Consider the following 16,202-nt stretch of genomic DNA (forward strand, 5'->3'; position numbering starts at 1 on the left):
GAGGCTCTTCTCACATGTGTTTTATTCTGAATAAGTAACTATAGTTTCGTGATGATCTCGGAGGCTGGTGGGTAAGTACCATCTCCCAGCCAGCGGGTAATGCCAATAATACACCCCCCTCCTTGTCCTGCAGTCACTCGGGTAACACAGAGAAAGTGTCCAATCCGCAGTTTACAATTGGTCAGCTGGTCATGTCAGCGCCAATATCCCATAATGGCATCTCCGCTACCTGCAGTGCGATGCTGTGTTGTCTCATCAACGGCTTGATGTGTTAAACTGCAGGAAGTACTGAGCAGTGGGCGGGTTTGTGTAAACCTCCTTATCCAGGTAGACTTGACTGCAAACCAGAATATTTTGTGTTATATGTCTGATCCCTGAAACTATCCCCCAATCAAACACTTGTAGGACGGGGACTGCACCGGGTTAGATACAAAGTAAAGCTACCTCTACACTGTTCCCCCATCAAACACGCCCAGGGACAGGGGTTAGATACAGAGTAACGCTCCCTCTACACTATCCCCTCATCAAACACTCCCAGGGAGAGGGGTTAGATACAGAGTAAAGCTCCCTCTACACTGTCCCCTCATTAAACACTCCCAGGAGAGGGACAGCACGGGGTTAGATACAGAGTAAAGCTTCCCTCTACACTGTCCCCCCCCCATCAAACACTCCCAGGGACAGGGGTTAGATACAGAGTAAAGCTCCCTCTACACTGTTCCCCCCATCAAACACTCCCAGGGACAGGGGTTAGATACAGAGTAAAGCTTCCTCTACACTGTCCCCCCCCCATCAAACACTCCCAGGGACAGGGGTTAGATACAGAGTAAAGCTCCCTCTACACTGTCCCCCCATCAAACACTCCCAGGGACAGGGACAGCACGAGGTTGGATACAGAGTAACGCTCCCTCTACACTGTTTTTCCCCCCCCCATCAAACACTCCCAGGGAGAGACATGGGGTTAGATACAGAGTAAAGCTTCTTCTACACTGTTCCCCCCCCCCTCACCCCCATCAAACATCCCCAGGATAGGGACAGCCCGGGAGTAGAGACAAAACACACAGTCTCCAAAGTGTAACTTTATGATGTCACCTTACAAACACTCCGCTGTCTGACGTTCAGCCTTTCAGGTGAGGTGTTACATGCAGGATCGACCGCTCCCGGTACAGGGAAACAAAACCCTTCACTCCCTGCACAGCACCCCCCCCCCCCCCATTCCCCCTCCAGCCTTTTGATGATCTGTTACTCACTGTGCAAGCTGCTCCTTGGCCAGCTGATTGTTGTATCTGTCCAGCTCCTGTCTCAGTCGCCTCGCCTCCTCCTCTTCCTGCTGCTCCAATGCCATGGCTGCCCGTGCTGCCAATGTCCGCTGCTGGTCCCACTCAGCGTCGGTCTGCGCCTCTCTCATCCTCAGCCTCTGTGCGGGGGGACAGTTCAGAGTCAGTTCAGCACTGGGCTCACCATCTTTTTCTTCCCCATTCACTGAGTGCCCCCCCCCCACCCCGAGTCCCAAATTAACCTACATCCCCATTAGAAACAACACTGGGCCATTTGGCCCCTCAAGCCTGCTGTCCCGTTCATTAACAATAGGAGCAGGACATTCAGGCCCGGGAGCCTGCTGTGCTATCCAGTACATGATCTCATCTCAGCCTCCGCTCCATCCTGCTGCCTGCCCTCCATAACCCTTTAACCTGTTGCTGATTGAAAAATCATAAATCGGTCACATCACCCCTCCTGTATGGAAGTAGGCCATTCGTCCCATCAAGTCTGCGCCGACCCTCCAAAGAGCATCCCACCCAGTCCCTGTAACCCTGCCTCCCCCATGGCTAACACACCTTGCCTGCGCACTGTGAGCATTCTAGCATGGCCAGTCCGCACTAACCTGAACATCTTTGGACTGTGGGAGGAAACTGGAGGGAGCTCATGCTGACACAGGGCAAATGGGCAAGTTCCGCACAGACTGTCACCCGAGAGTGGAATCGAACCTGGGTCCGTGCTGCTGTGAGGCTGCAGTGCTAACCACTGAGCCGTTGTGGCTGCCCCAAAAATCTCACATTTATTCAATATCCTGAATTCTGAGCTCTTTGAGAGAAGTAATTTTCCACTCCTCTCTGTTTTACACTGAGAACGTGGTCTTAACTGGCTGTGGCCGCAATTCTGCTTTCCTAACAAGTCTATGTGACCTGACTCCCCTCATTATCAAAACTCGCTCCAACTCAGCTCTGAGTAAATTCACTGATAATCGCTGCACGCTCCCTCCTTTTACATTCCACTCCCTTTTCCGTCAAAGGCTAATATTCCATTTGCCTTCCCGATTGCTCGTTGAACTTGGCTGCTAGTGTTTTGTGGGTCTTGAGTCTTGACTGAGATGAGAAGTAGTTGGGTGGTAAATAATGCCATAGAGATGTACAGCACAGAAGCAGACTCTTCAGTCCAACTCGTTCGTGCTGACCAGTTATCATAAACTAATCTAGTCTCATTCCCCAGCACTTGGCCCATCTCCCTCCAAACCCTTCCTATTCATGTCCCCATCCAGATGCCTTTTAAATGTTGTCATTGTACCAGCCTCCACCACTTCCTCTGGCAGCTCATTCCATACACACACCACCCTCTGGGTGAAAAAGTTGCCCCTTAGGTCCCTTTTAAATCTTTCCCCTCTCACCTTAACTATGCTAGTTTAGTTGTGGACTCCCCCCACCCCAGGTAAAAGACCTTGTCCATGCCTGTCATGATTTTATAAACCTCTATAATGTCACCCTTCAGTCTCTGACACTCCGGGGAAGATAGCCCCCCAGCCTATTCAACCTCTCCCTGTAGCTCAAATCCTCCAACCCTGGCAATAGTTTCTGAACCCTTTCAGGTTTCACAACATCTTTTCTGTAGTAGGGAGACCCGAACTGAACGCAGTATTTCTAGAATTTATCTCTGCTGCTCTTTACTCATTATGGCTCATTTATCCCTACTCTCTCTCACTCTCTGTCCTTCGTATAAGTTAGCTAGTCCTGCCTCTCTGTCGCTCATGTGCGTGCTCTCTCTCTGTGTCTCTGTGTGTGTCTCTCTTTCTCTCTCTCCCCCTCCCTCCCTCTGTCTCTGTCACATGCATGCTCTCTGTCTCTGTCTGTCTCTCTCTCCCCCTCCCTCTGTCTCTGTCACGTGCATTCTCTCTCTCTCTCTCTGTCACGTGTGCGCTCTCTGTCTCTGTCATGCGCATACTCTGTGTGTGTCTCTCTCTTTCTCTGTCTCTGTGTCTCTCTGTCTCGCGCTCTCTCTCTCATTCCCTCCCTGTTAGCCAGTGCCCTTCCTGCATTGATATATCGCCTGAAGTTTCGGGATTTCTGCTGACCCACCTTATTCTCCTCGATCTGCTGCTTCTGTTGTCGCCGGATCTCCTCCAGTTGCTGTGGGCTCATCCCTTTCCAACGGTCTGTCACCACGCGGTGGGGGCCAAAGGCGCTGACTGCCACCTCGGGGTTCTCTGTCAGGATGTCCCCATACATGTGGTTCCCGATCTCCGCAAACTTCTCATCCACCTCTCGCTGAGTCTCCACCTCTCTCACTGCTGCCTGCTCAACTGCCTGTAGAATTGGGGTGTGGAGAGGACAGATGTGGACCCCCTGTGAGAGTGGGCAGACAAAACCCACCCACCAGAATGGCCTCCTCCTGTTCCTCCATTCAGCCCCCCTCCTCGAGCCTGTTACACAGGAACAGGAGGCCATTCAGCCCCTCCTCCTCCAGCCTGTTACACAGGAACAGGAGGCCATTCAGCCCCCTTCTCCTCCAGCCTGTTACACAGGAACAGGAGACCATTCAGCCCCCTTCTCCTCCAGCCTGTCACACAGCAACAGGAGGCCATTCAGCCCTCTCCTCCAGCTTGTCACACAGGAGGCCATTCAGCCCCCTCCTCCAGCCTGTTACACAGGAACAGGAGACCATTCAGCCCCTCCTCCTCCAGCCTGTTACACAGGAACAGGAGACCATTCAGCCCCTCCTCCTCCAGCCTGTTACACAGGAACAGGAGGCCATTCAGCCCCCTTCTCCTCCAGCCTGTTACACAGGAGGCCATTCAGCCCCCCCCCTCCTCGAGCCTGTTACAGAGGAGAAGGCCATTCAGTCCAAGGTTTCCCCACTTTGACTACCTTCCTGGGCAGTACATTTCAGATCTGCCACGCCCAACTCCTCCCCATCTCCTTGTTATCGACCCTTTGGAGGGGAACAGTTTCTGATACCTCGCGAACGGCTGTTGCCAACAAGAACTGCATGAGACCCACCACGGTTAGGGGGCATGCCCCTACCAGAGCCATGTTGTAGTTGAGGGTGGCAGCATCAAGGGCTCTGCGTGCCTCTTCCTCCATCTGGGCAAGCTCCATGGCTCTCCGGTCAAGTTCTATCTTCTTCTTGTGATACAGGTCATCTGTGGGGAGGAAAACATGGGGTTCGCGGGGGTGGGGAAGAGAGAGAGAGAGCAATCAAGCCAGGGAATGGGGATCGGTCTAAAAGCCAAAGGGGAGATTTCAGAAGGGAGCAGTCGAGATGGGAAATGGGGATCGGTCTGTGGGCCGAGCAGCAGTTCTCAGAAGTGGGCAGGGATAGGGATTGGTCTGTGGACCATGGGGGAGTTTTCGGAAGGGAGCAGTCACACCAGGGATTGGGGAAGGATCTGTGGCCCCGAGGGGGGAGTTTTCAGGAGTGAGCAGTTCAGATAGGGAATGGGGATCATCCTGTGGGTTCAGGGGCAGTCACACAAGGACACTGTGACAGGACTGAGAAGTGAGCAGCCACACTGAGAAATAGGGATGGGTCTGTGGACCATTGGGGGAGTTTTTGGAAGGGAGCGGTTCGAGCCGGGGAACAGGGATCGGTTTGCAGACGGAGGGGAACGCTTTTTGGGAGCTGGAGGGCGTGATTACCGGCGAACTTCTGGTCACGTTCCAGCCTCTGCCTCTCCAGTTGCTGTGCGGTTAGCCACTTGCGTGTCTCCTGCTGCTGCAGCTTCCTGCGGGCCCTCTCGTTTAGGTCCTCGCCCTCGAACTTCTGCAAGCTGGAGGGTCCGCAGCGGGGGTCATCATCACTGACCCGGGCCGGCTTGTCCTTCTTCAGCTGCTGCGGGTCCCACAGGTCGAACTCCCGCTGGTCCTCTGGCCTCTGGTACCGGGAGCGGAATTCTTCCACCTCCTTGTTCAGCTGGCGGACCCTCTCCTGTTCCTGCGCCTCAAGGAGCTGGGCAGTCTTGTCATAACGGAGACTGTCTGCATCTGCTCGGGGCAGGAGGGAGAAGGGGAAGATTGGACACACACACACACTGTTCGTCATTGAGTTCGCATTTACTCTCTGTCTTGCCGAGGGTCACTCTTAAACAACATACAGTGCACACTCCTTTGGTGCTAACCCTCCGACAGTGCCCACTCCCTCAGCACTGACCCTCCGACAGTGCCCACTCCCTCAGCACTGACCCTCCGACAGGGCGGCGCTCCCTCAGCACTGACCCTCTGACAGTGCGGCACTCCCTCAGCAATGACCCTCCCACAGTGCACCCTCCCTCAGCACTGACCCTCCGACAGTGCGGCGCTCCCTCAGCAATGACCCTCCGACAGTGCCCACTCCCTCAGCACTGACCCTCTGACAGTGCCCACTCTCTCAGCACTGACCCTCCGACAGTGCGGCGCTCCCTCAGCAATGACCCTCCAACAGTACCTGTGCCCTCAGCACTGACGCTCCGACAGTGCCCACTCCCTCAGCGTTGACCCTCCGACAGTGCCCACTCCCTCAGCATTGACCCTCTGACAGTGCGGTGCTCCCTCAGCATTAACCCTCCGACAGTGCGGTGCCCCCTCAGCACTGACCCTCGGACAGTACCCACTCCCTCAGCACTGACCCGCTGACAGTGCGAGACTCCCTCAGCACTGACCCTCCGACAGTTCGGCTCTCCCTCAGCACTGACCTTCCTACAGTGCGGTGCCCCCTCAACACAGATCCTCCAAAACTAGTTGCTTCCTTTGTGCTGACTGTCCCATGGTGCAGTAGTCCCTCAGCACCGAGTGAGTAGATCTGCTTTGAACAGAAAGGGAATGTCCCTCTACAGTGTCCCTGATCAAACACTCCCAGGACGGGACAGCATGGGGTTAGATACAGAGTAAAACTCATTCTACACTGTCTCCCTATCAAACAAACCCAGGGACAGGGAGAGCACAGGGTTAGATACAGAGTAAAGCTCACTCTACACTGTCCTATCAAATACTCCCAGAAAAGGAACAACATGGAGTTTGATACAGAGTAAAGCTGAACTGACATGTCCCACATCAACACTCCAGGACAGGGACAGCCTGAGGTTAGGTGCAGGGTAAAGCTCCTTCTACACTATCCTGCCACCATGCTGATGTATCAGACTGTTTGGCGTGCATTCTTTTGCTCTGGTCTCACCGATTGTGCCCGGCTCCTATTTGGGTTGACCTGCCATTTAATGCTGAGTCAGGGTTGCCTATGAACATTGGCACAGAGGAGCGGATTGGAAGAATTACCGTAAGCGTTGTCCCGCAGATGTTCCCTGTCTTCTCTTGTCTTCTTATCCAGGACTTGCTGACCCAGGAACGGGATATCCACCTTCACAGGTAGCAAAAGAGAAAATTACAGCAGCCATGAGGCCAGTGAATGAGGAGGAACTAGCAGGGGCTAAGGCAGACCATTCAGCCTTTCTGACCTATGCTAGTACGTTAGCTCCACATGAACCCCCCTCACATCCCGATTTCACTTCAGCCTCTCCAACGGCTCCCTCTACTCCTTCCTCCACGGGGCTCCCTCCCCTATGAAAAGCCCCCTCAAATAATTGCCCTTTCACAATACAGGCTGTACCCAGTTTGTGTGCACAATACAGAACAATTAACACAATAAAAACTGAAAGAAATAAAAATACAAGTTGCTGGAAAAGTTCAGCAGGTCTGGAAGCGTCTAAGGAGAGAAATCTGAGTTAACATTTTGGGTCAATTGACCCTTCCTCAGAACTTAAGAATGCCAAAGAAAATTGTATTCTGTACTTTTGGAGTTATTTGTATTCATTCATAGGATAGGGAGTGTTGCTGATAGGGCCAGCCTTATCACATTTCTGATGAAGGGCTTATGCCTGAAATGTTGACTGTCCTGCTCCATGGATGTTGCCTGACCTGTTGTGCTTTTCCAGAGCCATACCTTGCGACTCTCCAGCATCTGCTGTCCTCGTTCTCTCCCAACACTATCAATCCCCATTTGCCCTTTGAGAAGGTAGGGGGTGACCTACCTTCTTGGCGGAAGTGGGTACTGCAGATGCAGGAGATTAGAGTCAATATTAGAGTGATGAAGAGCTTTTGCCCGAAATGTTTGACTTTCCTGCTCCTTGGATGCTGCCTGACCTGCTGTGCTTTTCCAGCATCTTGACCTGCCTTGTTGACATACTGCACTGCCCCTGTGGTGTAGGAACATCCCACACAGTGCTCCATTGGGGAGGGAGTTCCAGGATTCTGACCCTGGAGACACCGAAGGAATGGCCCGTGTTGTTCCCAGTCAGGATGGTGTGCGTATGTCACTGCTCTCAATCTCAGAGATTTTATTCAATTTAAATTCCATGAACTGCCACAGTCCGGGTCTGCTGGATCACTCATCCAGAGGTGTTACCACTATGCTACCAATTAGCATAGAATAGAGCTGTACATCACAGTAATTGGTCCTTTTACCCACGATGTTGTGCCAATCATGACACCAAATTCAACGAATCCCTTCTGACTGTCCTTTGTCCATATCCCTCCATTCCTTGCAAATTCATGAGCTGATCTAAAAGCCCTTTCAACACCTGTATCATATTTGCCTCAACCACCATCCCTGGCAGCAAGTTCCAGACACCAAGCACTCGCTGTGTAAAAAAATCTTGTCCTTCACATTTCCTTTGAACTTTGCCCCCTCACCTTAAATGCATGCCCCCAAGTTTTACATATTTCAACTCTGGGAAAAAGATTCTGACTGTCAACCCTATCTATGCATCCCATACTTTATAGGCTTCTATCAAGTCTCCCCTCAGCCTCTGCTGCTCCAGAGAAAACAAGCTCTGAGTTTTTCTAGCCTTTTTGTAGACTTCATGCCCTCTAATTCAGGCAAACCTCTTCTGCACCCTGTCCAAAGCCTCCACATCTTTGCTGTAACGTAGTGACTGGAATTGAATGCAATATTCTAAGGCCTAATTGAAGCTGATGAATAAAGGCAATCCGTTGCTCACTTGTTGAGGGCTAGAGGGCAAGTTGCAGACTCATGGTAAAGTTGCCACAACTGTACTGGACCGTTGGCATGCCCTTTCATGAGACAGAGAGAAAACCACTGATGGTGGTTTAACCTGAGGGTCACCAAACCTTGGGCGAGGAGATGAGGTCATGGAGAAGAGTTCCTACTTAGCCGGCATGGGAATTGAACCCGTGTCATTGGCATCACTTGGCATTGCAAACTAGCCAAAATGAGCAGGCAGGCCCTACTCCCAACCTCGAGGAGAGGACGGCATGGTGGCTCAGTGGTTGGGTAATCTAATCTAACGAAGGCAGGACGGGGTAAGGGGGAAATGAGTCAATGACGTCTCCCTGCCAACCAGCCCTTCGCACCACTGTGCAGGGTTGCTCACCCCGATGGTTCTGTGCCTGGCATTGAAAATGCGGCTCTGGCGCTGGGCCTCTGCGTTCTTCCTCCGCTCGATGGCTGCAGTCTCTTTGGGGTCAACAGGCAGGTCCAACTTGTACATGCTGCCTTGGGTCTAGTCACACAATCTTAAACAGATCAACCTGTAGAAGTCTACATTTATCTTCAATAAGCTTTGGGCCATGGGCTGTGTTTGAGTTCTTTGCTTCCCTGTCCCTGGTTTGGTGGTCAGCCACCACTCATTCAAGGAGACACCTAGAAAGCCTGCTCTCCCCAACAACCAAACAAGTTGTTGCCAACTTGGCCACTGTAGCAAACAACGGAGGGACGCTTTGGGTCGCCATAGCAACAGAGAACATTGAGAAACGGGGGTGACTTCACCAATGCACTCTTCACAAAGCGACAATTCAACCACTTCTCAGCGCTCTAGAGAATTTAAACCGCCTGTTAGCACCTTGATTCCCAGTAAAGATCAGTGTAGTCAACGACTCTCTCACCAGGATAGCAAAGAGTTAAAATATTGGATTTGTTGTCACCCCCCCTTCATCCCTCCCAACTGCACGGGATGGAACATTCCGCCCGCTCCGTGTGAATGACTGACGTCCCTCTCTACCAATCACGAAGGCGAGTTCCCTTAACGCGGCCAATAGAGAGCAAGGACTGGGAGGGCGGGTTTCGTGGATCTAGACGAGGCATGCGCGGCGCAAGGCCTCTCGGGAAATGCAGTTCTCTTGCAGTTCCCGAGAATGGCCGTTCGTCCGGCCCGCCTAACGCAAGCGCCTGCACCGCCTTTGGTGGGGGCGGCATCCTGGGAGTTGTAGTCCTCTCGGCCATTGTCTTCAATGGTCCCGAAGTGGGGAGGAAACTACAAATCCCAGGAGGGGGGGGCGTGCCGTGCGCCATGCGCCATTTTCCTGCAAGAGGCGGGAGGGCGGTGTTGTCCGTCGAGAGCCTCGCTCGGTGTTTTGGCGGCAGCGGCGGCGCTTGTTGCCGCCATGGGCTTCCTGCGGCTCATCGAGATCGAGAACTTCAAGTCGTACAAAGGCCGACAGATCATCGGGCCCTTCAAGAAGTTCACCGCCATCATCGGACCCAATGGCTCGGGTGAGGAAATCGAGGCCGAGGCTGGGCCGAGGGCCTCCTTCTCCAGCCAGCCCCCCCACCTCATAACCCTCTCTACCCACCTCCGAGAGGGAGAGAAACAAATAACGACACCTATTTACCTCAGGATTTGGACCCGCGGCTCGAAACCTGGAGGGATTTCCCGTCAGCAACAACAGCAACATTTTTATGTTGTTGATCTGCAAAACGAAAAATAACCAGAACAGTTTACATTTTTTTAAAAAAATGCACTGCGAGTGAGGTAGTGGTGGTGATATAAAGGAAGGCCACTAGGGAATGGTGTCTGTAATAGAACATTTCAGCTCTGCCATAGATCAGCTGGGGTTATTTTTGAAGTAAAGAGCTTTTATGCTGTTTGGGTTTGGGTTTGGGTTTGGGTTTGGGCTGGGGGTGGGGGAAACCTTGATTTAAGGGTTAAAAAATCACACAACACCCAGGTTATAGTCCCAACAGGCACTGCCGAAATGATGAAGGAGCGTCGCTCCGAAAGCCAGTGTTCTTCCATAAAAACCTGTTGGGCTGTGACCTGGTGTTGTGTGGTTTTCGTCTTTAACTTTTTGACACCCCAGTCCAACACCGGCGTCTCCAAATCCTGATTTAAGGGTTTATTAAGATTGGGGTTGGAGGGCTTCAGCCAAAGGGGGAGGAAGGGGCTGAACAGGCTGGGGCTGCTCTCCCTGGAGCGTCAGAGGCTGAGGGATGGTTTTGTAGAGGTTTATAAAATCACGAGGGGCATGGGTAGGGTAAGTAATCAAGGTCTTTTTCCCCCCCCCCCCCGGGGTGGGGGAGTCCAGCACTAGAGGGGCATAGGTTTAAGGTGAGCGGGGCAAGGGTCCTAAGGGGCAGCCTTTTCACGCTGTGTATGTAATGAGCTGCCGAAGGAAGTGGTTCAGGCTGGTACAATTACAACATTTTAAAAGGCACCTGGATGGGTACATGAATAGGAAGGGTTTGGAGGGGGCACTGCAGATGCTGGTGATTAGAGTCAAGATTAGAGTGGTGCTGGAAAAGCACAGCAGGTCAGGCAGCATCCGAGGAACACGAAAATTGAAGTTTCGGGCAGAAGTCCATCATCAGGAATGAGGTTTGCCATTCCTGATGAAGGGCTTTTACCCAAAATGTCGATTTTCCTGCACCTCGGATGCTGCCTGACCTGCTTTGCTTTTCCAATTCCACTCTAATCTTACAGGGGTAAGGCCCAAGTGCTAGCAAATGGGATTTGATTAATTTAGGATGTCTGGTCGGACCGAAGGGTCTGTTTCTGGACTGAACATCTCTATTTCATTTGTATTCGAGTGACATGTACCCAAGTACAGTGAAAAATAGCAAACAAGGACATCTAGTCTTGAAATGTTAGCTTGCTCTCTCTCCATGGCAGAAGATACAGAAGCTTGAATATGCACCAGCAGGTTCAGGAACAGCTTCTTCCTGGCTGTTAGTACACTAGTGAATGGGCTTTCTAACTTCAAATAGTGCTGATCTTGACAATGTTGACTGTGCCTAGCGCACACCCTGTGCGATGTGGTGAGGTAGGGATAGGTGAACATAGGTAGAGGGTACAACCTGGTTGGTCAATATGAGGAATGAATCTGTTATTTGAAATTGGAGAACTCGCTGTTGAGTCCTCCGGGCAGAAGATGAGGTATTGTTCCTCCAATTTGTGGTCTAATTTGCTGTGGCAATGGAGGAGGACAAGGATGGTCATGTCGGAAAGGGAGTGGGAAGGGGAATTAAAATTGGCGGTGACTGAGAGGTCAGGTTGGCCCCTGTGGGCCAGGCTGAGATGCTCAGTGAAGCATGTCCTGAGTTTGGTGTCCCTGATGGAGAGAAAACCACATATGGAGCAATGGATAGTCAGGTGGAGGAGAGTCAGGTGAACCTCTGTCTCACCTATAAGGACTGTTTTGGGCTCTGGATGGAGGTGAGAGAGTGGTGTGCTGGTAGGTTTTGCATCTTTTACGGTTGCAGGGGAAGATATCTGGGGTTTGGTGGGGGGGTTGGACCAAGGATTGGTGAAGGGAACGATCCTTGTGGAAGGTAGAGAGGGTTGGGGAGGGTTAAGTGGTCTTGGTGGTGGAGTCTAATTGGAATTGGTGGAGTATTTAAAGATGATATGTTAGATGTGGAGACTGGTGGGCGGTAGGTGAGGACAAGGGGAACACTATTTTATTCTGATTAGAGGGTGAAGGGTTGAGAGCAGTGGAGTGGGGAATGGAGGAGGTGCGGTGGAGGGCTGTCTGGATGACAAAGGGGAAAAGCACATTGTTCAAAATCTGGGACATTTGGGAGTGGAATGTCACCTCGTCTGAGCAGATGTGGTGGAGGAATTCTGAGTTCTTGCAGGATTCTGGGTGGGAGGAGGTGTAGTCCAGGTAGTTATGAGTGTGTGGGTTTATAGTACATGTCTATTTAGAGACTGTCACTGGAGATGGAAATGGAGAGGTCAAGAAAGGTGAGGGAGGTGTCTGAGATGGACCAAATAATTTGAGGGTAGGGTGGAAGTTGTGGGCAAAGTTGATGAATTGCTCCAGTTCAGTCTGGGTGCAGGATGCTGCACCAATGCAGTCATCGATGTTGAGGCGGAAGAGCTGGGGCACAGTGCCTGTGTAGGTACTAAAGAGGAACTGTTCAACATAGCTGACAAAAAGACAGGTGTAGCTAGGGCCCATCCGAGTGCCCATGGCCACAATTGGATTTGGACAAAATGGGAAGAATTAAAGGAAAGTCATTAAAGGTGAGGACTAGTTCGACAAGGTGGAAGAGGGTATTGGTGGAGGTGGTCTGGATGAGTCTGTGGAGAGGAAGAAGCTGAGGGCCTGAAGGCCATCCTTGTGGAAACGTTTTTGAGCTTCTGTATCTTCTGCCTGACAGAATAGGTTGGAAGAAAGCATTAATAGGGTGGGAGGGGTCTTTGATGATGTGGGCAGCCTTTCTGTGGCAATGAGAAGTGTAAGTGGAGCCTGTGGTTGGGAGGTTGGCTTTTGTGATAGTCTGTGCTATGCACACAACTGTCTGTAGTTTCTTACAGTCCTGGACAGAGCATTTACCATACCAGGCAGAATGCTTTCCATAGTACATCTGTAAAAGTTGGTGAGCGTCCTTACTGACATGCTGAATTTCCTTAGCTTCCTGAAGGAAAAGATTTGGAGATGCCAGTGTTGGACTGGGGTGTACAAAGTTAAAAATCACACGACACCAGGTTATAGTCCAACAGGTTTAATTGGAAGCACAGTTAACGTTTCTGGTCTGGTGACTATGCTTCAGAATTCTCTTCTCAGAAGCTGCCAGACCTGCTGAGCTTTTCCCCAACCTCTTGCTTTTGTTTCTGATTTAGAGCATCCATAGTTCTTTCAGTTATTTTTTAGGAAATATGTGGAGGTTTTGGCAAGCGTGCAGAATTTTACCTGGAAGCTGTCTGGATTAGAGATTATGAGCTATAAGGAGAGGCTAGAAAAACTGATTGTTTTCTCTGGAGTGGTGGAGGCTGAGGGGAGACTTGTTAGAAGTCATATAAAATTATGAGATGCGTAGATAGGGTTAAAGGTCAGAGTCTTTTTCCCAGAGTTGAAATGTCCAAAACTAGGGGGCATGCATTTAAGGTGATAGGGGAAAAGTTCAAAGGAGATGTGAGGAGCAAGTTTTTCTTTACATAGAGCGTGGTAGAAGCCTGGAACATGTTGCATGGGATGGTGGTGAGGAGGCAGATACATTAGGGGCATTTAAAGGATTTATAATAAACACATGAATATGCAAAACATTGAGGGATATGGACCAACGGCAGGCAGAAAGGATTAGTTTAATTTGGTGTAATATTTGGCACAACAGCATGGTCAGAAGGGCCCGTTCCTATACTATACAGTTCAATGTTCTATAATCTCTGCAGACTCTTTGTTTCATCCTCACCACTTGCCCTCCCGACTAGAGTATAACGTGGGCAAATGTGAAGTTGTTTATTCTGGAAGGGAGAACACAAGGGCAAACTGCAGAAAGCTGCAACGCAAAGGGACTTGGGGGTAACGTGTAATTAGGAATGTTGCCTCCATGTTTCCCCAGTATACTCCTCTGTCATTCGTCACTTTGGTTCATCGCCCTGTGCCCTCACTTCTGCCAACACTCATGGCAGTTTTCTGTGTGACAGTGCAAGGTGTGACCCTTGTTCTTTTACCTTGCCAACTGTCCAAGGTCCTAAATGTGCATTCAGGCATTTTGGACCTTTGGAGGTACTTCGTTCAGTCTGGTCCACCAGTGCTCTGCTCCCAATCTGAGAGTCTACTCATTGGCAAGACTACAGACTACGCAATGCCTCCGCTTTGTCTGTAAGAACGACCTCCCACTTTCATTTTGCCATTTCAATCAACCATCTTGTTCCTCTGCTAATGTTTCCATCCTTAGTCCACTGCCATTTTCCAACAAAGGTAAACACAGTCTGGAGGAATGACACGTTATTTTCTGCATGGCGACTCTACCGCCTTCACAACTCAGCATTGAGTTCAGCGACTTCAGAGCGTCAATTCTACCCTCCACCCTGATTGTAACCTGCCTCCATTCTCCAGCATTTTGTTTGCATTTTATCCACTTTGCTCCCAGCAATTTTTCTCACATATCATTAACACCTATTGTATATCTCTACTCTTTCTTTCCCACCTTTGGCACCCCCTCTGTCTTTTGCCATTGCATCCTTGCTGTTTGTTCCTCTCGCACCTCTTCCTCCTTTGTTGACAGTTTAAAAAAAACACCATTATCCCATCCTTTCACTTCTGAAGGATAGTCTCAAGCAAGCACAAACTGTTAACACTGCCTTTCTCTCTCATTCCACACATGCTGCCAGTCCTGCTGAATTTCTCCAGAATTTTCAGCTTTTAGTCAAAATGTTGAACTGCTGGTTTTGGAAGAAGGCGGGGGTGTGTTCTGTGCAGTACAGGAACAATGTTATTGCTAACCTTCCTCAGATCACTTCAGTCTTCGGATTACATGCCCATCGCATCCCTTAGCTGGTTTCCCTCCCCAGTCACTGGTCACCGCAATGGAATTCATCTGTGGATTTTTGAATCACAGAAAGTTGGTTTGTAGATGCACCCGGTAATCAAGGCGGCAAATGAATATTGTCCTTCATTGTTGGAGGGATGGAGTTTAAAATCAGGGAAGCTATGCTGCAGCTGGAATACTGTGTACAGTTTTGGTCTCCTTACTTGAGAAATGATATACTGGCACTGGAGGGGTGCAGAAGATGTTCCCTAGGTTGATTCCAGAATTGAGATGGTTGGCTTAAGAGAAGAGATTGAGTAGACTGGGACTGTACTCATTGGAATTTAGATGAATGAGGGAAAACCTTAATGAAGCACAGGAAACTACAGGTAAGTTAGGAGCCGGGATGTTGTTTTCATCGGAGGGTGAAGCTACCAGCTGAGGGTATAGCCTCAAAATAAGTGGGAGCAATTTTAGGACTAAAGTGAGGAGGGACTTCTTCATCCAAAAGGTTGTGAATGTTTGGAATTCCCTGCCCAATGAAACAGTGGAGACTACCTTGTTGAATGTTTTTAAGGGAAAGGTAGATTTTTTGAACAGCAAAAGGAATGAAGGTTATGGTGAGCAGGCGGGTTAGGTGGAGCTGAGTCCATGAAAAGCTGAGCCCTTTGGATCTTGCTGAAAAATCACTCTTAAATGTCACAATCAGCCCTCCTGGATTTCTGCACTCCTTTATCTCTGACGTGTGCATGGTCTTTATCTCCCCAGAGTGGGTTACTATGTCTGCATGAGCTTTCTCCCACCCACTACTCCATCACCCATCATTCCTTCCCTCCAACCCATGCCTGTATTCATTCATTCCTTTCTGCCTCTTGTGTTCGTCCAACTTCCCTTTCTCCTGCTTGAAACGCATCAACTCCTGCTTGAAACGCATCAACTCCCCTTGAGTCCCATATTCTTGGCCCTTCTTTGGGTAGAAGTGTTTCTCCAGAATTCCCTGATTGGCCTTATCACTGTCTTATATTGATTTCCCCCAACTCCACCTCTAGCCCTGGTTTCCTGCCGCAATTTGAAATTTGACCTCCGCCCTCTTGAAACCTTTTCATTGTTTCTAAGGTCTTAATCAGCTCACCCCCTCAACCTCTCTGTTTTTAGTCTGATGTGTTGAACACAGGAATGATGATCTGAATCCTTTCCACTCAGGCAAATCAAACCTCATGGACGCCATCAGCTTTGTACTGGCGGAGAAGACGAGTAACCTGAGGGTGAAGACGCTGAAGGACCTGATCCATGGTGCTCCAGTGGGAAAACCGGCAGCCAACCGTGCCCTGGTCAGCATGGTGTATGCTGAAGACTCTGGTGATGATAAGGTGTTCACCAGGGTGATTGTGGGTGAGTGACAAGCAAGGGAAGCAGTTGGATTTGTTTGCGAATTGCTTAAAAGGATACTGTTCTCCAGTTTCTGCGCAGGACTG

General features: G+C 50.4%; 2 protein-coding genes across 4 annotated transcripts in view; one reads left to right on the top strand and one right to left on the bottom strand.

The window, feature by feature from the left end:
- Positions 1-8: 8 nt before the first annotated feature.
- On the bottom strand, positions 9-10,077 carry ribc1 (RIB43A domain with coiled-coils 1). Of its 2 annotated transcripts, none has more exons than XM_072566513.1 (7): positions 9,864-10,077; positions 6,513-6,594; positions 4,905-5,249; positions 4,290-4,408; positions 3,345-3,572; positions 1,248-1,414; positions 9-337 (listed from the first exon to the last, which is right to left on the bottom strand). In XM_072566513.1, the coding sequence occupies exons 1-7, from the start codon at positions 9,924-9,926 to the stop codon at positions 256-258; spliced, it is 1,086 nt and encodes a 361-aa protein (XP_072422614.1). In that variant the 5' UTR covers positions 9,927-10,077; the 3' UTR covers positions 9-255. The 2 variants fall into 2 exon arrangements, with proteins under 2 accessions (XP_072422614.1, XP_072422613.1); XM_072566512.1 differs by lacking the exon at positions 9,864-10,077 and adding an exon at positions 8,627-9,010.
- Positions 9,549-16,202, top strand: part of LOC140470060 (structural maintenance of chromosomes protein 1A) — a 41,157-nt gene continuing 34,503 nt past the window's right edge. For both annotated transcript variants that reach the window (XM_072566509.1, XM_072566510.1), the window contains exons 1-2: positions 9,549-9,744; positions 15,931-16,119. In XM_072566509.1, the coding sequence (XP_072422610.1) occupies positions 9,636-9,744; positions 15,931-16,119 (298 nt within the window). In that variant the 5' untranslated portion in view covers positions 9,549-9,635. The remainder of the gene's footprint in view (positions 9,745-15,930; positions 16,120-16,202) is intronic.

Source organism: Chiloscyllium punctatum, chromosome 50 (genome assembly GCF_047496795.1).
Source record: "Chiloscyllium punctatum isolate Juve2018m chromosome 50, sChiPun1.3, whole genome shotgun sequence".
Classification (NCBI taxonomy): Eukaryota; Metazoa; Chordata; class Chondrichthyes; order Orectolobiformes; family Hemiscylliidae; genus Chiloscyllium; species Chiloscyllium punctatum.

Excerpts from the sequence above, each read along its gene's own strand:
- ribc1 (XM_072566512.1), bottom strand. The coding sequence starts at position 8,743 with ATGTACAAGTTGGACCTGCCTGTTGACCCCAAAGAGACTGCAGCCATC. Across the intron at positions 5,250-6,512 it reads TCTGCGGGACAACGCTTACG|ATGCAGACAGTCTCCGTTAT; the intron begins GTAATTCTTCCA and ends TGCCCCGAGCAG. Across the intron at positions 338-1,247 it reads GCCAAGGAGCAGCTTGCACA|TCAAGTCTACCTGGATAAGG; the intron begins GTGAGTAACAGA and ends TCTGGTTTGCAG.